At 40.4% G+C, this 24,140-nt stretch overlaps 1 protein-coding gene across 4 annotated transcripts in view; it reads left to right on the top strand.

The window, feature by feature from the left end:
* LOC143857729 (structural maintenance of chromosomes protein 2-1-like) overlaps positions 1-19,093 on the top strand; it is a 66,666-nt gene extending 47,573 nt beyond the window's left edge. For 2 of the 4 annotated variants that reach the window (XM_077368187.1, XM_077368188.1), the window contains 3 exons: positions 289-363; positions 11,282-11,441; positions 18,576-19,093. In XM_077368187.1, coding sequence (XP_077224302.1) covers positions 289-363; positions 11,282-11,398 — 192 coding nt within the window. In that variant the 3' untranslated portion in view covers positions 11,399-11,441; positions 18,576-19,093. The remainder of the gene's footprint in view (positions 1-288; positions 364-11,281; positions 11,442-18,575) is intronic. The other 2 variants (XR_013238742.1, XR_013238741.1) reach the window with 2 other exon arrangements.
* Positions 19,094-24,140: the final 5,047 nt, after the last annotated feature.

The raw sequence follows: 24,140 nt of genomic DNA, 5'->3' as shown, positions 1-24,140 counted from the left end.
ATGGGAATATGGGAGTAGCTGTAAGGGATCAACTTTGATGTAATGGAAAATTCCAAAATACACAACATTCCTTTCCAAATTCTAAAGGTGCTACTGTATTATTAACAGTGCATACCTTATAATACTGTCATAGTTATTTGATGTTTTGATTCATAAAAGGTTCTTTCATGATGGTTGGATAGGCCGCATCTTGTTAAACATTTAAATACATTTGTGCTGCTCTTATCTGAAGAAGTGAAATTGCCTTCACTTCTATGGTTAATCTGTGTTTAGTATTGATTAATCCAGGTAGATGCCGCTCTTGATTTGAGTCATACACAGAACATTGGAAGAATGATCAAAACTCATTTTCCACATTCCCAGGTTTGTCCATTCTGTATGCAGTTGCTAGACCAGAGCCTTGGTTCTTTGAAACATATATTTTATTTTTTTCTTCTTCTTTGCATTGGGCTTTATTGGATGGTATTTTTACATGTAAATATTAAAATATGCTTACTACTGGAGCTAGATGGGATAATAGTGGCATTTGGAAGTTTAGCCTAAAATGTTTGAAAAAATGTCTTCGCTCTTCTAAAATGATTTAGATTTTTTTTCCTTTTGTTATTTAAGTCACACATAGATGTGTGAGGAGTTTTACATGATTTTTCTTTGTTAACAGCCACGATTTAACAAATGTATGGGGTTCATATGTGAGCTTTTACCATTATGATGCGTATATTTGCTTGTTTGTATGCCTGCTCATTTGTAAACATGCATCTTACTTATCTATTAATGGATGTATATGCATTGTGAAATTCTTATTCAGGCATATATTTGACCCTTTAATAAGTGATCTTCTAATTGACGTATAATCTCCCATAACTTATCAAATCCTATGTTTCAGTGGTGTTCTATGGCTGATAATTTGTGTTTTCTACTATCTAACGTATGACAGAATTGTTTAGTGCAAACCAAACCCAAGTTATCCAAGAGCTATACAGTGGAAGGAAAAGAACAATCAAAGTAATATTCTAATAAAGAAGACATGGGTGATTGTCAAGTATTTGATTGAGGTTTCTGCATATACGAATGGAAGAATATGTGGGATGGTACTCTGAGCGAGTTTGTTAACTTGAACATCTTTCATTGCCCCCTACCTTCTCTCTCTCTCTCTCTCTCTCTCTCTCTCTCTCTCTTAACTTGAACATCTTTCATTGCCTACATTTCGAGCTGCTTTTGCTTCCCTACCCCCGCCCCCCTCTCTCTCTCTCTCTCTCTCTCTCCCCCTCTCTCTCCCCCCCAACCCCAGGTTTTAGTTTCCAATTTCGCTGTGTTTGGTCATGACAGAAATGGAAACATATTGGTTTCGGTTGGTCGTAAAGTCTCGAAAACCTAACATATGCAAATGACGATCATTTAAGATGAAACCTCTAGAATGCCAGAATAAGCATAAATACACAGCCAAAAAATTAGCAGAAGCAAAAATCAACCGATAATGGTTTAACAGTATCGAACACTTAGGAATATGCGACACATGTCCGATAATTTAGTAAATGCCACACATTTCATATGAAATTAATATAAATGTTTATATGTAAGGGATTTGCTAGCGTCCATCACAGAAGGCATTTCACAGATGGTCTGTCGCATGTTAGAGCTGCCACAGAGTGAATGATGACAAAATCTGCTTAAAAGTGAGCCTTCGTGGCTGCTTTGACTTGCGACAGACCACCTGTGAAATGCCTTTTGCGATGGACGCCAACAAATCCCTTATATATAATACATAAACACACCCACACAATACATTTGACATGCGCCTCATATAAATATGAATGGCAGACTTGTTATCGCAGTGGAAACCAATCGCAGTGATGCAGGAAATTTGTAGGGGAGACCAATCTCTGACATAATTGACCTCAACTAGATCAGCTCACACCCTGTATAGGGCATGGCCCTATATTCTGCTTCTGCTTTAGACCTAGAAACAACATCCTGTTTCTCACTTTTCCAACAAATTAGATTGCCACCAACAAGGGTACAGTAACATGTAGTTTATCTCCTATCTGCAAGGGTTCCTGTCCAATTTGCACCTGACAATTTGCATATGAATACCCCTCGATCCCAATATGCCTGTGTTTCATTATGAACAATCCTTTACGAGGAGCTTTCTTCAGGTATCTCACTATCTGAGCAATTGCTAACCGGTGCGATGTCCGTGGTGCACTCATAAACTATCTGGCTACTCCAACTACATAGGAGATATCTGAGCGTGTGATCGTGAGATAAATTAACTTCCTAACCAAGCGTCGGTATCTACCTGGGTCCTATGAAAGTTCCTCTTCATCAGGAGAAAGCTTGAGATTGGGATCCATCGGTGTCTCATCCTGCTTTTCACCCAAAAGACCTATCTCTTTCAGTATATCCAGAGCATATTTCCGTTGTGATAGAGATAACGCTTCACGTGAGTATGCTACTTCTATCCTTAAGAAGTTCTGAGTCTACCCAGATCTTTGGTACTGAACTCTTACTAAAGGAAATCCTTCAGCCTTTGTATGCCTGCTTTATTGCTGGTAGTAATGATGATGTCATCTACATAGACAACTAGGAAAATTCGACCATCCTTCGACTTAGAACTGAACACGGAGTGGTCCACGGCACACTGAGTCAGGGGAAACTGTGCCTTGTTCAACTTGCAAACGACATGCTTCATCTCCCCATGAGCACGATACCCAGGAGGTTGCTCCATATAAACTTCTTCCTGCAGATCACCGTGCAAGAAGGCATTTTTGACATCCAATTGGTAAAGCGGCTAGGACATATTAACAGCTGTTGCAAAAGAGATTAGAGAGAAAGTGTGTGAGTTGGGTAGCTCCCCCTCACCCTTTTATTAATCTAATTAAAGCTGTACAATCACTACAATGACTAAAATGCCCATAGGCATGTAGGCTTATTCTAACACTCCCCCTCAAGCTGGAATGTATAAATTGTACATTCCTAGCTTGTTACATATGTCACTCAGTTTTGATTTATTTAATGGTTTGGTAAACATGTCAGCCAACTGTTCTGCAGAACGAGTAAATATAGCGCATATCTCCCCTTTCTGGATTCTCTGACGAATGAAATGACAGTCAACTTCAATATGATTTGTTCTCTCATGGAAGACTGGATTCGTCGCAATACAACTGTGATGGCGAAGGAAACATAATACCAATCTCAGCTAGGAGTGATCTCAACCAAATAATCTCAGTCGTAGTATGCGCCATGGCTCTGTATTCTGCCTCTGCACTTAATTTTGCAATGACATCTTGTTTCTTACTTTTCCATGAAACCAGGTTACCTCCAACAAAGGTATAATACTCGGTAGTCGATCTCCTATCCGCAGGGTATCCAGCCCAATCAGCATCTGAGAACCCCTCAATTCGTGTATGACCATGTCGTTTGAATAATAATCCATTTCCTGGTGCGCCTTTCAGATATTTGAGTATTTGAACCACTCCATTCCAATGCGAAGTACGAGGAGAGGTAATGTACTGGTTAACCACCCCAACAGCATACGATATATCAGGGCGAGTAACCGTAAGGTATATAAGTTTGCCCACAAGTCTTCTATACCTACTAGGATCCTTCAACAACTTACCCTCTTCTGGAACCAGCTTCACATTTGGATCCATGGGTGCAGCTACAGGTTTCACACCAAGATTTCCTGTCTCTTATGACAAATCCAGAACGTACTTCCTTTGTGATAGAGACAAACCACTAGAAGAATATGCAACCTCTATCCCAAGAAAATATCTGAGACGTCCCAAGTCCTTTGTCGCGAATTCTTTTTGTAAGAAGGCTTTCAGTTTCCGAATTCCCCCTGAGTCACTCCCTGTAAAAATGATGTCATCGACATATACAATCAACATAATGCATCCAGCTAAGGACTAATGACCGAATACTGAGTGATCCACACTACATTGCTTGAGGCCAAACCTCATAACTGCCTCGCTAAATCTGCCAAACTATGCACGTGGCGATTGCTTCAACCCATAAATTGATTTTCTGAGGCGACAGACTGTTGAGGACAACTCCCCCTGAGCAACTCTTTAAGGAGGTCGCCATGCAGAAAAGCATTTTTCACATCTAACTGGTGAAGATGCCATCCATTATTTACTGCAAGGGAGAGGAGAACCAGAACGAAAGGAATCTTCGCCACTGGGGAAAACGTCTCATGATAGTCGACACCGAATGTCTGAGTGTAGCCCTTTGCCACTAGACGAGCCTTCAGTCGATCAACGGTGCCATCGGGTAGATATTTAATGGAGAACACCCAACGGCATCCTATAGGACGAGCACCAACAGGTAAAAAAAATAGATCCCATGTGTGATTAAAATGCAGAGCTCCCATTTCAAGATCCATAGCAGCTCACCATCCTCGGTGATGAAGAGCCCCATCCAGAGACTGGGGTAACACAGCAGAAGACACAGACAAGACAAAGCTTTTGAAAGGGAGAGTTAGACGAGGGAACTAAGGATGACTCCCGGAGGCGCTGAAGTGATGGGTGACCCAGTCGACAGTGCCACTGAAAGGCATCCACTGAACTGTGTAAGGTTGACGAAGAGGGGTTGCAGTCAAGACAGTACAGGCCATCCACCTCACTACTCGATCCAATCGTCCTCCCAGTCGAAAGATCCGGAAAAAGATAGTAAGATGGAAAGAATGAGATAGAGCAAGAAAGATTTTTCGTAATTTGGCTAACATATAATAAACTAAAAGGAGATTTAGGTACACACAATACTGAGGATAGAGGAAGATTAGGTGAAGGACATGTGGTACCAATACCAGTGATATATGTAGTGGAACCATCAGCTAAAGTAATGGACTGAAAAGCAGATGGAAAAGTGCGAAAAGAAGAGTGCTGTGATGAGTTACCAGTCATATGGTTCGAGGCTCCTGAGTCAATGATCCAGGTCCTGGAGCAAGAAAGTAATGTAGTATGTGAACTCCGTGGCTGGGCAAAGCCCGCAGTGGCTTGTGAAGCACTCTGTCTATGGCGCTGGAACTCCTCATAGTCTGCCCGCGTAAAGGAGAATGAGTCATCAGCAGGTGGCAAGGCAGGGGCAGAGACGACTGTGTCAGATGGGACAGAAGTGCTAAGGTGAGCTGATCGAGGCGGCCTGAGCTCGGGGTGCAATGTGTAACAAGTCTCAATGACATGGCCATTGCGCTGGCAGTGGGTGCAATAAGGACGGCCACGCCCACTCCCAACACGACCACCACCATGGCCACCTCGGCCACGAGCTCGTGAAAAAGAACCATCACCCCGAGAAGGACGAGTACCACCACCACCATCATATGCTGCAAGAGCCAAACTGTCAGAAGTACGACGGGAGGAAGTCTCGCTAACGCACTGCTGAGCGCGGAAGTAGGTCTCGCGCAACGAAGGAATGTTCCCAGAACCAAGAATCTGATGGCGCAGATGGGTAAACTCTGGGCCTAGGCTCTCAAGATAGTGCACCACTCGAATCTGTTCCTGTTGACGCCGGAGAACATTAATATCAGAAGTGAGTGGCAGGAAGACATCAAGCTGCTGACATAAAGAGATGAACTTCCCGTAACGAGTCTCAAGAGACATGTCGCCACGACGGAGCTGTATCCACTCAGAGTAAGTGGAACATATACGTGTGAGGTTCTCAACCCCAAATACGTCATTGCAGTATGATCCCAGATTTCCTTCACAATCAGAAGAAGAATCAGAGTAGAATAAATATCAAGAGTCATACTCTGCCGTAGAAGACTCCGTATCAATGGATCTTCCTGCTCCCAGCGAGTATACGTAGGATCCTCACGAAGGAAACAGACTTTGCCTCGCCCAAGTAGGTAAGTCTCAAAAGCAACCTTCCACGGTAAATAGTTGGTTCCATCAAACTTGGCAATATTCAACTGTGGGTAAGAATTTTCCACAGGTGCCAAGTGAGAAGAAGAAGAAGAAGAAGGGGCCGAGGTTGTGGTAGAGGAACTGACGTCAGTGGTCATGCCAATGGAGGGATCAACAATGACGGGAAGATCCATAACGACAACGAATATAGACGCACAAAGAAACCACTACCAACGGCAACAACAAATAGAAAGGAGAGAAAGATAGGCAGAACCAACTAATCAATAAAAAGAGTCATATGACGATCATAAGAGACGAAATTAGAAATTGGGTGAACAGTAGAATGAGAACGAGTACGTGAAGCAATAGGAGAGTCAGAAACAACTACAGGAGATGAAGGTACTTGAGGAGAGGGTAAAGAGATCTCTGCCTGTGAAGACGAGTTGTCGGTGTGAGAAAGCCGTGCCTGTTGTTGACGACGTTGATATTGGACTTTAGTAGGGGGACGATCCACCCTAGGAGCACACGAATCGACTTGTCCAGTGGGGCAAGCAGTAGGAGGTGCTAAGGAGGTAGGAGGAAGAGGGGGAAGAGAAATGGTCACATCAGGTTCCGTGCTGACAACATGAGGAATGGGGGTAGAGCCAAAGAATGATTCTGATTAAAAGAAGGTCACATCAACTGATACATACCAACGGCGCAGACGCGGACTGTAGCAACGATATCCTTTCTGGGTGCGAGAGTAACCCAGAAAAACACATCGTTTTGACTGAGGGTCAAGCTTGTCGCGGCCAGGTCCCAAATGCTGGACAAAACAAACGCAGCCAAAGACACGGGGCGTAAGAGGGAATGGATCATGATGTGGATAAACTATGTGAAATGGAGAATCCCCATGAAGCACCGAAGATGGAAGACGATTGGAGAGGAAACAAGCAGTGAGAACGGCGTCAGACCATTAGGTTTTAGGAACATGCATCTGGAAGAGGAGAGTGCGAGCCACCTCAAGTAGATAGCGCAGTTTCCTTTCGGCGATACCATTTTGCTGCGAGGTGTATGCACAAGAGGATTGATGGATAATGCCATGAGAGGAGAGATAATCCTGAAAGCCACCAGTACCAGAAAAAAAGCTCACGTGCATTATCAGTACACAGGCATTTAAGACTACAACTAAACTGGTTTTTTATTTCATTATGAAAATTTTGAAATGCAGAGAAGACCTGTGAGCGGTCTTTCAATAGATACAACCAAGTCACTCGAGAGTAATCATTAAAACAGCAAAATACTGAAATCCATTATTCGACGCGACCCTAGAAGGTCCCCATACATCACAATGAACTAGCTGAAATAAACTATCTACTCTAGTGAGAACTCGGGAAGGGAAAGACACTCTATGATGCTTCTCGAGTTCACAAGACTGACAATGAAAGGGAGGGACAAGATGATGGTTAGGGTTAGGGTTTGAGGCGAAGAAGATGGAGGCTACGGATGATCCCTAGGGATCAAAAACCCTAGGGCTCTGATACCATGTTGCAAAACAGATTAGAGAGAAAGTGTGTGAGTTGGGTATCCCCCCCTCACCCTTTTATTAATATAATAAAAGCTGTACAATCACTACAATGACTAAAATGCCTATTGGCATATAGGCTTATTCTAACAACAACAAGTGATAGCAGTACTCGAACTGAAGGGATCTTAGCCACAGGAGAAAACGTGTCTGATTAATCAATGCCATAGGTCTGTGTGTATCCTTTGGCTACCAGTCTCGCCTTCAGTCTTTCGGCTGTACCATCTGGTAAATATTTAACTGTGAACCCCCACTTACATCCAATAGCCTTAGCTCCAGGAGGAAGAGTAACCAAATGCCACGTATTATTAGTGTATAAAGCACCCATCTCTGCATCCATCGCTGCTCGCCAACCTGGGTGAACTAAAGCATCTGCGACGGAACGAGAGATAATAGAGGAGATAGATGACAAAAAGGAAGAAAAAGTAGGTGACATTCGATCATAAGAAGCCACATTTGAAATAGGGTGCTTAGTTGAACAAGAGCGCATACGTCCCACTTATGTGGGTACCAGACGTCCACATATGGAGTTAGGTTACACAGAAAAGACCAAAATGCCCTCCCACTTATGTGGGTACCATACGTTCACTCTTAACAATACCGTTTTCACCTAAATTTCCAACCAAAACCGATATGTTTCCAACTTTTGTCCAATATAATGTAATATATGCACTTACAATTTCTACTCATTTCAATTTCGGTATGTTTTTCTGTGGGGATGAAAACCAAAACTTTCGGTCGTTCTGTCTAAATTTTGATGGAAATTCAAATCCATGACAACAACAACAACACCCCCCCCCCCCCCCCCCCCCCCCCCCCCCCACAAAAAAAAAAAAAAACACACAAACACTCACACTAAAAGGCAAAAACCCACCAATCCTATCTTTGTCATCCTCTTCCACAATTCCGACAAACATCCTCTTCGAATTGTTTCTGTCATTTGGCTTAGTTGATATCAGCAACAGCCAAGTGGACTAAATTAGATCAATTGATAGGGACAATTTTTTTTTTTTAGATGTGTTGACGAGCAAGGAATAATGAACAGGCAATGAGTGGTTGATTGATATCCTCACACACTTTGAAACTTGTGACTAAAGTCGTATCATTACGAAACCACACCTAATAAATTAACGAGTCAGCTGTAGCTATGGTTTTAAATTTCTATTTAGCTTCCACAGAAATGAAAACATCACGGTTGATGTTGGGAATCACGTTTGAAATCATGTAAAAAATCACGAAAACATATGTAAACATTTGCAAATGATAGAATTTTAAGATTAAACTTCAAGAAATGCTAGAATAAGCACAAATACACTTAGAAACCATCACATAAGAAAGACAAAACCATCAATGATGGTTTAACAACATCGAATAGCTTGCAACATGTGCTGTTGTGCATGTCTGGTATTTCAATATGTACCACAGTTCACACATAATTCATATAAATATTTATACACAATACATACACTACATTTCACATGCAATTTATAAAATTATAATTATGTAACATATACTCAGATAATATACCACTGATGCACTTCGGTATGCATTTCGATTTCGGTACGCATTTTTGTGGGTAGGGGTGCAACTCGGGTCAGGTTGAGGCCAACCCGAACCCAACCCGAGGAAACATTTCCTAAATCCGAACGTGACCCAAGTTCCATCCTGATGAGGTTCAACCCAACCCAACCCGAGGAACCCTTTTTTCCAACCCAAATCCAACCCGACCCAAGTTCCAACCAGACCATACCCGAGTTTTTAAGCTTACTAAAAACAAAAAAAAAATGATAGAAAAATTTCAAGTTTCACTCGGGTCGGGTTGCCCAAGCCCTCAACCCGAACCTGACCTGAAGTCAACCCGGGTTAGGAAAATCCAACCCCAACCCGACCCAACCTGACTTTTTTTTGGGTTGAACCTGACTCGAGTTGTACGCTTATTTGTGGGAATGGAGATGGAAACATTTCGGTCCCTCACTGTAGGTTTTGGTAGAAATTTAAATCCAAATTTAAATCCATGGCGGTAACAAAGGTGAATTACATGATGTAAAAAGATAAACAAAGGAAGAAATACTTTGCATCCCTCTTTCTAAAGCATACATATCAGGCATTCCTGGCATGCCAATTACAGTTCTTTATCTTCTACAATTGTGAACTTGTTAGTGAGATTAAATTTTGACTTGACAGACAGAGTTGTCGTTTCCTTATTAAGAGTCTTTTCTTGAACATAATTAAGTCCATTACTATTTGCTTTGCATTCTCAATTTCTCATGGAAGGTTTGCTAGTAGGAAATCGGTTCCACAACTCGATTATCATATATTTTTTTATAATATATTTTTTTCCTTGTTCTGTTTTATTCAACAACTAGTGTTAGGAAAATGATCCAAGTAGACGAACCCAACTAGTGTCAGGATTAGACTTAGTCAATTTGAGCCGGGTAGATTCTTTCACCCTCTTCATGAATATTTTCTAAAGGATTCATTAGCTGACCCCAACTAGTTTGGGACAAAGGCTTAGTTGGGTTGAGTTGAGTTCTGTTTTATTGAAGTTTTGATTACCGAGTCAAAAAATACAAATACAAATACTAAAAATACAATGATACATTCTCTCCATCTGTTTAAAGAGAGACCGTTAGAGTTATTATAAATCCAACTTCAAAATAACACCCCTTGAGTTTTCAAACTAAGCTCTAGACACTTTTGACCCATATTTACCTTTCCTCAATTTACACAGTTCGTTATCTGTTTCTAGAGCTGAAACACTTGCTGGCATTTCCATATAAACTTCTTCTTGAAGCTCTCCATGAAGTAATATATTATTAGCATGGAGTTGACATAGAGACTGCTTTTGCTTGGCAGTAATCAACAAGATTGAGTGAATAAAATAGTTTTGTTGTCGGATCAAATATTTTCATGTAGTTAGCAGTGGCACCACATGTTTCTTTGAACTAAACGTGTTTTATTCCATTCAATAGTCATATTGTGCCTGAACTTCAAGTCCAAAATGACACGTCCTACTACTCGCTTACCCTTTGTAAAGAGTTCCTTGGTACATTTTTTTCATGAGCATTGATTTCCTCAACTGTTGTGTTTCTCCCTTCATTTCCTCATCAAATATACACTTGCACAGATATTTTATCTACCTTATCCCTATGAGAATAATCATCATGACAAAGTAGGTGCATCTGGAGTCAGAACACTCTAAGAGGAATAAGAAACACCGGATCATTAAGTTCCGAACCAGATAATGGAAATTTCCTTTCATAATTCTAGAAAGAATTCTAGAGGTTTTTAGATTTTGAATTGAGAGGCTTACCATTAGTAGGTAGTTTAAGGAGTTACCTTCGACATTTGGGAGAAAAAGATAAGACATTTATACGTCACCATTTTAAGATGGAGAGATATAAGGGAGGGAAGGAGGGAGCTATGCCTATGCTATGTAGCGGTCAGTTAATGATGAATGTACATATGATTTTTTTTAAAATAAAGCTTTGTTTTTTAAGATGTGTAGGAATCATTTTTTATATTAAACCTCGTTCTTTTAGGAGTGTTCTGTTAGCAATTTATATGATAGTATAGATGCAGCTGTTATATATGCATATTTTGGATGTCTGCATATTCTTAACTTTTCCAATGGTATATTGACTCCCATTAGTTAAAGTTGTGCCTAGCTTTTATCTTTTATTTTTCTGTGTAGTAGTCATTTAATATTCTTAACTTCAAGGATATTTGCGTTTTTCTCCCACTTCTCACTTGCAACTACTTGTGGCATTTTTTAGTTCCTTTCATTTTCTTATATCTTTTATTCTAATTTTGGCTTGCAAAACTTGCCACTACCAATCCTTACGTATATTCTTTCTCAAAACTTTCTTTTGCCCAGTTTATTGTGGTTTCGTTGAAAGAAGGGATGTTCAACAATGCCAACGTCATCTTCCGGACTAAATTTGTTGATGGAGTTTCCACAGTTCAGAGAACAGTCGCGTCAAAAAACAAGTGATTGTCTAATGGTTTCTCCAATATGAACAGAAGTTCTATGAATGGTAAGAAGCACAACACATCCAATTCATCCATTTGCTCATTAATGACTTCTCGTGGCATTGTTATCAGAATTTGCAAAAGGAAACAGATTTAGTTGTTTTTCCCTTAAATTATGTATTTTAACAATGTGTTTAGGTGATTTGGCCCTTTACGTTCATAATTGTAAGTTTGTTGCAAAAATGCTCTTTTTGTGATAGGAAGTCTCTGTTTTCACTTTTGCCATCTCCATCGCCATCGAAAAATGGATTTTTGTATTTGCATGTTGTTTTAGAAGAGGGCTGTGTAAAATTTTTTCTTTTATTGTTATCGTTGCTAGAATATGGGAAATATTTCATTCAACCGTAGAACTATCATAAAGACACACTAGTATGAGAGATATGTTGATATTAAGCCTCCTATGGTTCGGTGGGGATATGGAGCTTATCTTTCCTTCTCCATTTCATTGAAGTATTAACACTAGAAAAACCAACTAACAAAAAAAATTAAGAAAACAGAAAAAAAATTAAAGACAGGTATTTCATCTATACTTTTGAATATAAAAATGGTATTTTTATCCACAGTAGTTCTAAGAGGTTGCCGAGGGAGACATCGGGGCAGAGATGAAAACTCTCTGCGTGCTATGTGCTCGATTAACACTCTAACTAAACATGCAGTGCGCAGGGAATGGCTGTCCCAGCCATGGCACCCTCCTTGCACGTCCTCATATCATTGTCCTTATATCAAAGCATTTTGATATCTGTTTTTATATATTTTTTGTTGGCATAAGTTTATCCTTTTTAATCAAAGCTGTTTCTTTTTTAATGGAGTTTTTTCTTTCATTATCAAAACCTATTGTTTCCTTTAACTGCTTTTTATGTTTGAATTTTTACCTATTGTTAGAGTATGTAATAGACTTTGTGGCTCTTTAATATAAATATACGAGTGGGGGTTGGGGGGGGGGGGGGGAGATCCTCTCAGCTCATTCATTTCTCTCAACATGGTATTAGAGCCCTAGGGTTAGGGTGTCCTAGGGACCTCCATTGAAGACCTCTTGTCTTTTCCTTCTCCTCGCCTCCATGCCCTAAACCTTGCCGCCACTTGCCTCCATGCCCTAAACTCTCTCTCTCTCTCTCGGCCCCCCTCTCGCCTCTTCCCTCCCTCTCGGCCCACTTTCCCCCCTCCACTCTCTTGCACCCCCCTCTCTCGCCGCCGCCGCCGCCTCCACCCCCCAACCCCCTCCTCCCTGCCCCTCCCTCTCGCCCCCTTCTCAACCCTTGACCCCCCCCCCCCCCCCTCGCACCCCTTCGCTCCTCGCTCCCATCTCCCGGCCGCGCCCTTTCCCCCCCCTCCCTCTCGCAACACTCACCCCCCTCCTAACCCTAAACTAACCCTAACCCTAGCCCTAACCCTAACCTTAATCCTAGTGCCATAATGCACTAGACTCTTACTTTGAGATTATTCTTTTCTCTTCTTCATGACACCACCTCTGTCATTCATGGATTCCATCTGGCATTGTGACTTTGATTTATGCCCTCATTGAAGCCGAATGTAGCGCCCTCATTTGCCTTAGTTTGCCCTTCTCGCTTCTACTTGTTTTTTGAGCCTCATGCCCTCAGGGTTGTCTTTTACCTCTTTTTCTTTGTCATTATGAATCCCGTTATTGAGAATCCATATACTGATGTGGTACCTGTCGTTAGTGTGACACCCTCTTTGGCTCCTTCTTCTTCTTATACCTCTGTGGATGGTTCATTCCCACAGATGACTACTGTCAAGTTAGATGAGGCAAACTACGTTACTTGGAAGGCCGCAGTAGAGACCTATCTCATTCCTCGTGGTAAGGCCCATGTCATCCGTTGTGACACCCCCCCCCCCCCCCCCCCCCCCCCCCCCCCCCTCTCCTAAAACGGACTCCACCTATGATCGGTGGGTACAGGAGGATGCTCTAGTTCGCACTTTACTTTGGGAGAGCATGGCGCCTCATATTGCTGGCCCCCTGATGCTGCTCCCTACCGCCAAGCAAATCTGGGATCAGATTATCCTCCTTTATTCTGGTGTAGCCAACATCAGTTGTATCTGCTCTACTTACTCTGAATGGATACGATTTCTACGTGGGGATCTCTTCGTTGCCTCTCGCTACAACTAGTTTGTTGCTCTCTGCAGCAGCCTCGGGTCTTTATGTCTCTCACATCTGACCTTACTGTTGCTGCTCGCTAGAGGGACAAGATGCGAGTTGTCCACTATCTTGAGAGCTTGGGTCCGGAGTACACTCATCTCCGTCAACAAATTATCGGCTCTGGATCCATTCTGTCACTCACAGAGGTATATTCCTGTGTTCAACAGTGTTCTCCCAGTGATTCTTCGACATTTGTCGCTGTTAATGGCTCGACTCTAGCTGCCTATGATAGTGGTTCTCATCAGAATCGTGGTGGTGCATCTTTTGTTCGTGGCCGTGGAGGCCGAGGAGGTGGCTGTGCTGGTGGTGGACGTGGCCGATTATTATTACTCATTGCCAGAGAGAGGACCACCATATTGATATTTGTTACACTCTTCACCTCGAGCTTCGTCGGGCTCTGAGCTACCACAACCCTCTACTACTGCCCCTGTACCCGCTGATGATTCATACACCCCATCTCGTGCTGACTGTGTGGAGTTTCAGTGCCTTCGTCTTAGTGCCCGTCCGCCTACAACAGGGTTTGCTCAGCCAGGTAGCCTACCCACGACTCTTCTTTCGAGCTCTGGGTTATGGATCATTGATTCGTCTCAAACCACACGCCCAGTAACGTCTCGCACCTGTCATTGTTTAGGTCTATTCCCTTTGGTTCTCAGTCCATCTCACTTGCCGATGGGTCTACTACTCCCATCACCGGTGTTGGTACTGTTTTACCTCACCCAAGCCTCACTTCATCTTCAACACTGTGTGTACTTTGATCTCCTTTTAGTTTACTATCTATTAGTCAGATTAGTAAAAGCCTTCATTGCTTTGTCTCATTTTATCTTTATTGTCGTTTTTAGGATATCTCGACGAGGGGACCCCATACATTTTATCTTCATTTTATCTTTACTATCTAAAAAAGACAATAAAGATAATAAAGATAAATGGGGTCCCTCTCTAGGGTCGTGTCTGCACATTCCATGCTGAAATTCAAAATCAATATAATTGCGATATTCAATGTCTGCGCACTGATAATTTTAGGGAATTTTTCTCTGGTTCACATGGCTTTCAGGACTACCTGTCCACCCATGACATCCTTCATCAGTCCTCTTGTGCTTACACCTCTCAACAGAACGGTGTTGTTGAGAGGAAGCTCCCTTACTTACTTGAGGTAACCCACACCCTACTTTTCAAATGCAAATGCCTAAGCAGTATTGGAGTGATGCCATTCTTACTGCCGCTTTCTTGGCTAATCGCCTCCCCTTGTCCGTTCTTCGTGGTGAGTCACCATTCATGGTTTTACACCTGACAAGGGTCCATTTCCTCTCACCCCTCGCGTATTTGACTGTGTTTGTTTTGTACGTCACCTAGGACCGGGTTGTGATAAACTGGATCCTCAGTTTCGAGCGCTGTGTTTTCATGGGGTACTCGCGTATGCAGAAGGGATATCATTGCTACAGTCCTCGTTTTTGTCACTGGTTTGTGTTTGTCGACATTACGTTTTTGAGTCAGAGCCCTTCTTCACTCAAGGATCTGAGTCTCGTACTTCTCTTCCAGACTTAGAGGTCTCCCTTCCCCTCTTGGTCCTGTCGGATTTAGTTGTGATCCCATCTATCTCTTCGCCAGCTCCTGTGACTCCCCTATTTGTGGCTCCTTCGCCAACTCCTGTGGCGCCACCAGCTCCTCCAACCACTTCGGAGCAGCATCAACGACGCCGACACAAGAACAATCCCATGCCACCTTCTCTCGATCTGTCATCTCAGGCGATGATCCCCGCTTCTTCTTCTCAGGTATCCACTTAGTCGTCCTCCATTGCTGTTTCTGATTCTCCTATTGCTTCCCGCACTCGTTCTCACTCTATTGCACACCCTATCTCTAATTTTGTTTTATGTGATAATCTCTCCACCTACTTTCAAAAGCTTTGTGTTTTCTTTGTGTTCTGTCTTTTTACAACAGTTTGTGGCTGAGGCTCTAACACATCCTGGCTGGCGTGAGGGTATGGACCTGGAAATGGGTGCTCTTCACACCAATGAGACTTGGGATCTAGTTCCTTTACCATCTGGTACTCACCCTGTTAGTTGTAGATGGGTGTTCTCCATTAAATACTTGCCAGATGGCACTGTTGAGCGCTTGAAGGCGCACCTGGTTGCGAAATGGTATACACTGACCGTTGGTGTTGACTACACTGAGAGGTTCTCTCAAGTTGCCAAGATTCCATCTGTCCGAGTACTTCTTTCTCTAGCAGGTGGTTGGGCCCTACATCAGTTGGATGTGAAGAATGCCTTTCTTCATGGCACTCTCACTGAGGAGGTGTATATGGACCAACATCCAGGGTATGTTGTTCAGGGGAAAATGTCCTCCTCTGTGTGTCGCCCGCGGAAATCTCTTTATAGACTCAAACAGTCTCCGTGCGCATGGTTTGGGAGGTTCAGTGAGGCAGTCATGCGCTTTGGCATGAAGCAATGTACAGTGGACCACTCAGTGTTCAGTCATCACTCAACTTGTTGCATTTTGCTGATCGTGTATGTCGATGACATCATCATCACAGGTAGTAATTCAAGATGGATACATCAATTGAAAACTTTCTTACAGAAAGAATTTTCTACTAAGGATCTGGGTTGTCTTAGGTACTTCCTTGGAATAGAGGTAGCATGCTCTTCTAAAGGGCTCTCTCTATCCCAAAGGAAGTATGTTTTGGATTTACTGGAAGAGACATGCAACCTTGGGGTCAAGCCAGCGTCTGTACCCATGGATCCTAATGCGAAACTTGTTCCAGAAGAAGGTGACTTGTTGGAGGACCCTGGTAGATATAGAAGATTGGTGGGTAAGCTCATATATCTTATAGTTATTCGGCCAGACATACCATATATGCTATAGGGGTAGTCAGTCAATACATGAGCTCTCCACGTACCTCTTACTGGGCTGTAATAGTCCAAATTCTTATGTACCTGAAAGGGGCTCTAGGAAAGAGGTCTGTTGTTTAAAAGGCATGGTCATATGAAAATTGAGGGTTTCTCTGATGTAGATTGAGCTCGATCTCCTGCATATAGGAGGTCAACCATTGTGTATTGTACCTTTGTAGGAGGTAACTTGGTGTCGTGGAGAAGCAAGAAGCAAGATGTCATAGCCAAGTCTAGTGCAGAAGCAGAGTACGGAGCAATGGCACATACAAGCACTGAACTCATTTGGCTGCGTTCACTGCTATCTGAGATTGGTTTTGAGGTTCTTCTCCTTCGCAATTGTATTGTGATAACTAGGCTGCGATACACATTGCTACCAATTCAGTTTTCCATGAGCGCACCAAACACATTGAGGTGGATTGTTGTTTTATTTGCCAAAGAGTTCATAAAGGGGAAATAAGGACTATGTTTACTCGTTCAGTGGATTAGTTGTCTGATATGTTTACAAAGTCGTTAAACAAGGCTAAATTGAGTGATATTTGTAACAAGCTAGGAATGTATGATATATACATTCCAGCTTGAGGGGGAGTGTTAGAGTATGTAATATGCCTAAGGGCATAATAGACTTTGTACCTGTGGCTCTTTAATATAAATATACTAGTGAGGGGTAGATCCTCTCCACTCATTCATTTCTCTCAAACTCTTTCTCTCAACACCTATAAATCCCTAATCCGTTAAATATAATATTGATTAATCATCAAGAATCATGATTTATCCAAAAACTTATTTAAAAAATATTTCTAATATTTCCCTAAGTGCTACTTTATGTTTACATACATCCCTTTGAGTAATTCTAAAAAGATTTTTGCCCACATTTTTTTGATTTTGTATCCCTCTAAAGTTGCGTTTATTTTTAAAATGAGAATGCTAAGGCTAATCTTTTAGGGAAAAAATCATGAGTTTATAAGTGGTCGGTGTTATTTTCGTCAAAAAAGTTGATTGAAGAATTTTTGGGTATTTTGGAAATATCTTCAAAAGGTTAAATTCTTTTGGCTGTTTCAAAATAATAAATGGCTAATTGGGAAAAAAATTGCACATTAGAGATTTATATGCAGAAATCTATTTTCTGTTTTTATTATCTTATTTGAAACTTCTGTTTTCTTTGATCTCTTAATTTTTTGTGTTCCTTCTTTTTTTATAATTTCTTATTTTCAAGGCTTTGTTAGCTATTTTGAATTTACTTGAGATAATGGTTCAAACTATCACTATTGGTTGGTTGTATTTGCTAGGGAACGAAATCTTATGTATTGTGATATGATGTTTTGACTGTGATTTTGTGTTTATTTTTATCTTTAATGATTTGGCATATTTACTTGAATTGATAACTGCAATTTGATAATTTCAATGAAATTTGTTAGATCTGTATATATTGTATAGGCCATAGTTTGTTTGCTTGTCTAGCAAGTTCCCTTTGTTGCCGGTTGAAATAAAAGTGCACAACCAATTATTTTAATAAAAGGAATGATCAAATAAGCAATAAAAATAGGTGCAACACCAACATACTGCATAAGTGGTAGCAAAAATGGTTAAAAAAAAAAAATAGTAAAATTCAATGAAATAAATAATGAAATGAAAAAACCCTAGAGTTGGCATAACTTAATGAATCATGCATGCTTTTTATGTTATAACTAGTCCATAAAAAATGAGAAGAAATAGGATTTTTTTCTCAAACAGAAAAAGCATAAATTTTGTGAATCCGGCTTTAACAGTTTAAATTGGTCTTTAAATGTTGTTTTGTGTGTTGAATCTAGTTTATCGATGTTGATTTAAGCTATACAACTGTAACTAAGAAAAATCCCACTAAAAAGACAAAAAGTGAAAAAATGTCGTTCAAGGTATTGATGTTATCGTGAAGTGATGTATATTCACCCTTCTTTTTACTTGCAACAGCCGCCTCTAGTGTATTTATGACTACTTTTTTTACACGAGAAGGGACGAATATATCATCTATAGGTGTGTGTGTAGCAAGTAATGTTGAACTGGATATTAGGAAGCTTTACTTTTGATTTACATTAACATCACTAACTTTTTCTTGTTGCTTGCAGGAGGTTTGGCTGGGGAGCTTTCTAACCTCTATTGATTAAGGAACAGAATTCGAATAGAGAGTACTTTGATCACAAAAACTGTATGCATTCCTAACATGGTCCTTTTGTAAAATGTTGCATATAACGTGTTGTACTTGTTGGACTTTTGACTCACTTAATTGGTTTTTCTTCTTATAAACTCCTGTATGGTGCTAAACGCCATGACCCAAGAAAATAGAATGCTATGCTGTGATAGTTATCAAAATGGAAGGGAGGTGATATCTGGACTTCCTTTGTTTGATAATGGCACTCCTTATTCTCAGTGACCGTGGGGAGCACGCAAGGAAGGAGGTGACAAAGCTTTTTTCCCCCACTTTTGTTAATTAAAGAACTTGGGTTACAATTGTATGATTGTTAGGCATGTGTTTCTATGTTACGAGAGTTTTGTCTTTTGTAGGCTATATTTACATCCTGCTATTTACTTGATTCTTTTGAAACTATTTAGCTTGATATTATGATGGTATGTTATCTTTGTTTTATGGTGCTTCTTATGAGAAGTAGAGAATGCACAATTTTTATTTGGGGGGGGGAACCTCATTGGTTTTTGCACCAAGAATGATTTTATCAAAACCAAAGTCCGAGTCAAATTGAGCATTGGTATATTAATTCTCTGTCTGTAATCACCTGAACACATAGACTATTAAGGGGCCGTTTGCATACGCGGATTTTAGAATCCTAGTTTTAGTTTGGTAAACAATGTAAAAGAGGGTTCATGATCAAGCTGTTGTATGCTGTCTTGACAGCGTTTCATGGATTTGATGTAAGAAATCTAGGTTTTAGAAATCTCTCCCACATCCCGAGTTTCTAATTTCTAAAACCTACAAACATGGGATGATCTGTTACTCTCACTGATGGAAAGAAGGGCGAGAAATCAGAAAATGATCCCGAGTTTCTAATTTCTAAAACCTACAAACATGGGATGATCTGTTACTCTCTCACTGATGGAAAGAAGGGCGAGAAATCAGAAAATGATGGCTGGTCCGCTTGTTCTCGTCTCCCATCTACAATATTGGAGAAATCCCGGATTCTAAAATCAGCGTATCCCAAACGGCCCCTAAAGTTGTGATCGAAGTATGTGAAGTAATTTGTGGGGCCCATCAGCCCAGACAGATGATATGGTGGCTGGTAAAGAGGCATGACTATATCTGCCCAACCGTTGGGGTGGATTGCTTGGTATTGCTACAGGTTGGCAAGGTTGCTAATAGCACTACCCCCATGCAACACGTCCTAGACACGACATCAAAACATGGCCTTTCAGTGATTGACCATGGACCTTATTGGCATGATCAATCTTGTATCATCTATGCTACATGGGGTTGTGATTGTCTGAGTTTGATTATTTCACAAAGTGGGTAGAAGGTATTCCTTTGAAGCAGATGGAACAACACACGACGTCATCAACTTCATTACGGAGCACATTTTAAATTGGTTTAGAACAAGGTTTTAAATTTTGGTTTTGGGTGAAATTTTGGTCCTTGGAACCGAATTTTTTTTTTCTTTCTGAAATTGGGTAAAAGCCCTTGAAATAACTTTTTTTAAACCGAGATTACAGAAATCTCAGTCGAAATTTGGTAAACGATTAAAATAATATTAATTTATCTATTATTTTGCTGAAATTTCTGAAATTTCGACTGAAATTTGGTACATTTTGGAAATTTTGGTTTCGGTGCAATTTCGTTTCGGTCCCAAAATTTCGTTCGAAATTTAAAACTGTTAATAGAGATATTAGAGAATGAAATGTTATGTGTTAGCCATTCTGCCCTAACACGCATATATATTTAATATGAAAAGAATATGAAAAGACTATAATGCCCTTAGGCTACATAAACTTAGTCTAACACTCCCTCTCAAGCTGGAGTATGATTTATGAATGTCATACGTGCCCAGCTTGTTACATAAATCACTCAATCGAACTCCATTCAACGGCTTGGTAAAATGTCTGCAATCTTATCATTCGTTGGAGTGAACTCGGTTTGAATTTGGCCTGTCTGAATCTTGTGAGGAATAAAGTGACAATTCACTTCTATATGCTTAGTTCTTTTGTGAAATATTGGATTCATAACTATGTGAATGACTGACTTGTTGTGACAGTAGAGGCAAGGGCGATGGCACATGAAAGGGAAGGGGGACAATTGCCCCCCTTAATTTTTTGGGAAAAAAGAAGAAGAGGAAGTCTAGCGTTTCGGGACTCTATTGACCAATAGGGAAGGGGGACAATATGAAGCTATTCAGAACTCTATTGGCCATAATGTGCCTTGCTGGCTTTCCCTTCTAAAAGTACAATTAATACATCGACAAAAAAATCGCCCATCTCCTCTTGATGCTAAAACTGACAGGCTGGCATTGATTTTGAAATAAATCCTTCTCTTAAATACCATCAATAGAATCCTAAATAGTCAGCATTTTCCTCACAATCCAAACCGTTGATTTGTTGCGCCCTTGCCCAAAAAATCATCTCCATTGGATGATCCTAACTCTTCAATCTATAGATATTTCTAAATGTAATTTATCTACATATTAGAGGGTTAGGATCATCCTACGGAGATGATTTTTTCACCTGTGATTCCTAAATCAAAGTGTACTAATAGGACACATGCAGAATCTGATATTTGCACTCCATTTAATTGAAAGGTCTCAGATCCCTTGAGAGACATCTTTCAGAGAGGGAGATTATATGATGGCCGGTCATGTATGAGGGTTGAGCCCGGGCCCACATTATTTTGGTGATCCAAACCGTTCATTTGTTGGGCCCTAATGTATATAAGAAGTGCCCCAAAATATCTTCTCCATTGGATGATCCTAACCACCTATTTATGGAGGTTTAAAATTGACGGTACAATATAGAAATTGGCACATAACAGAGGGTGAGGGTTCGGATGAATAGTATGGAGAAATTATTTTGGGATACACCCTATCTACATCTACATAAGGCCCAAAAATTAATGGTTTGGATCAGCCAAACGATGTGTGGCGGCCACCATATATAATCTCGTTAGAGAGAGGGGTTTTTTTTTTTTTGTTGACTCAAATAAACCCCAACAAGTTGACACGTGATAACATAGAAGTCTCAAGTAACTATATTTACTCAGTCAATGCCCGTCAAGAATAACACTATAATGAGAAAGGCTCATTAAAGAATGGAGCATGGCCGACTATTTTGACCAATTTTTTTTGCCGATGTATTAATCGTAGTTTGAGAAGGGCAAACCAGCAAAGAGTATGATGGCTAATAGAATCCTGAGTACGAAATAAGTTTAACACTTTAATTTTACCATTTTTATTTCCCTTCCTTCTAAAAAATATCTTTTTCTCTTTCCAAGTGAGGCTTTTCCCCTTTAAAAAAAAAAGCCCACCTTTTAGGGATATAAAAGGGATATAACAATGAACATATGAGGGTTTTTTTTGGAAACTATAATAGTGCTTTCTTCTGTTTGGAGAAAAAAAATTACTATAATATTTGCCCCCATTGTGCAAAATTTCTGGCATCGCCCCTGAGTAGAGGGACGCAAGTGAGGAGTATGAGAATCCAATCTCTGACATGAACGATCGTAGCCAAATTAATTCACAGCTTGCGTAAGCCATGGCCCCGTATTCTGCTTTTGCACTGGATCGTGACACAACGTCCTGCTTCTTACTTTTCCAAGATGCTAGATATCCACCTATGAATGTACAATAGCCATTAGTAGATCGCCGGTCAGCAGGAGATCCGATTTTCTTTCCTTGAGGTTTTGGATACTCTCAACCAAAATTAGCTTTCTTTCTTTCTCCAAGTGGAAGAAAAATCAATGGGTAAGGTAGAGCATAGGTGGTCTGAACTTCCCATGGACATCATGATTTTAATTCTACATTGGCTATCCCTCAAAGATCAAGTCAGTTGTGCTGGTGTATGCATCTGGTGGAGAAAAATAATATCAGAGAATCCTCACCCATCATCTCAACAACCATTGGTACTTCTCTCGGATAATCAAAATAGCGAAACTCGTAGATTTTTAAGCCCATACGAAGGCAAAGTTTACAATCTAAACTTGCCAGAGGCTCATGGATTTCAATGCTGCGGATCTTCTGGTCAGTGGATGATAATGACAGATCAGGTTAAACGCTATTTTGTTACACCCATTTTCGAGAATTAAAATCCAACTTCCATGTAAGGTTCCTTTACAAAGAGTTGAATTCAAGCTCTTTAACATCAAGAAGGCAATGGTATTTTCTCCACCCACTTTTTCTGATGATCATAAAACCATAGAGAACTGTGTAGTTGTGGCCTTTGTCGTAATAGAGGATTATATTCATGTCGAGTTGGTGATAAATCTTGGACTTCCATTGGGAAAGAAGGCTGTGAGTATGAGGATTTCATATTCTATAAAGGAAATTTGTATGCCATGACAACAAGTGGAACACTTGAGGCTTCCAATTTGGGAGCCAAAGGTAGAAATTGGATCAGTGTTGTCTCACAGTTACCCCCCACACCTTGTTGGAACATATATAGTCGCTTAAGGCTTTCCCAATGGTTTTCTACCTATTTGATAGAATCATGTGGCGAGTTGTTGTTGGTTTTAGGATATTGTTTTCCCGGAAGAAAATATTATTGTGATACTTAAACCTCCCATGTTTTCAAACTAGATTGGAGTGTTCGGAAGTGGGTTTTGATGGAAAGCGTGGGTGATTCGGCACTGTTCGTGGGGGAGAGTTGCTCCATATCTCTTAAAGCTTCTGGCTTGTTGGGGTTCAGAGAGAATTGCGTTTCTTTCATTCACAACGATAATTTTCAGATGTTTTGCAGAGAGAATAACGAGATCAAGCTATATTTTCTAGGTGATCTTCAAAGCTTAGAATCTTGTTTTCATCTTAAAGATTGATGGATTACCTGTACAAATCTTTGGGTTACAACACATCCATATGAACAACAGTAACGACTCAGGACTCTGAGCTTGTCTTTAGGATTTTTTTATCTTTTTAGTAAGATTCAGGAGTTAAATTGAGCTTGTTTTCTTGTTCTGCTGTGCTCAAAGGGATTCAACTTTCTCATGAAATTTTTTTCGATTGTAATTTATGACTAAGATGAAACTCTAATTTTGCAATAACTCTCGATTACAGAAGCACTATCCTCTTTGTATGTGTGCTTTGTTTGGGAAAGAATCAAACTCATCCTACATGGTTATATATATTTTTTTGCAAAGGAAATAAAAATCTCTTAACTTTATAGGAAGAAAGATGGTTATTAGAGTTATATTTTTCTGATGACTCTTATTAATTGTTTTTATTTAATTGATTAGGATGAAAGATTATTGTTATAGTTGATTTTTCTAATGGGTACTTTTTTTTTGTTAGGTAAGCTGGGTTTGGCGAGGACCCCTACCGGTTTATTAAACATGTGATTTTTCTAATGGGTTCTTATTTTGCTTGTATAAAAAATATGAGAAGTGCAAATTGAGATGTGCACAATTTTTAAAGGGTGCTGATAAATTCGCCCCCAACCAGTCCCATATTCACCTCTTTTAATGGCAGACGCAAGTAGTTACGGGCTGA

The sequence above is a fragment of the Tasmannia lanceolata genome, unplaced genomic scaffold, assembly GCF_043159265.1.
Source record: "Tasmannia lanceolata isolate RefF3 unplaced genomic scaffold, GAP_Taslan_0.1 ptg000025l, whole genome shotgun sequence".
Classification (NCBI taxonomy): Eukaryota; Viridiplantae; Streptophyta; class Magnoliopsida; order Canellales; family Winteraceae; genus Tasmannia; species Tasmannia lanceolata.
The sequence above is the reverse complement of the archived record's forward strand: the minus strand, read 5'-3'. Positions and strand labels throughout refer to the sequence as shown.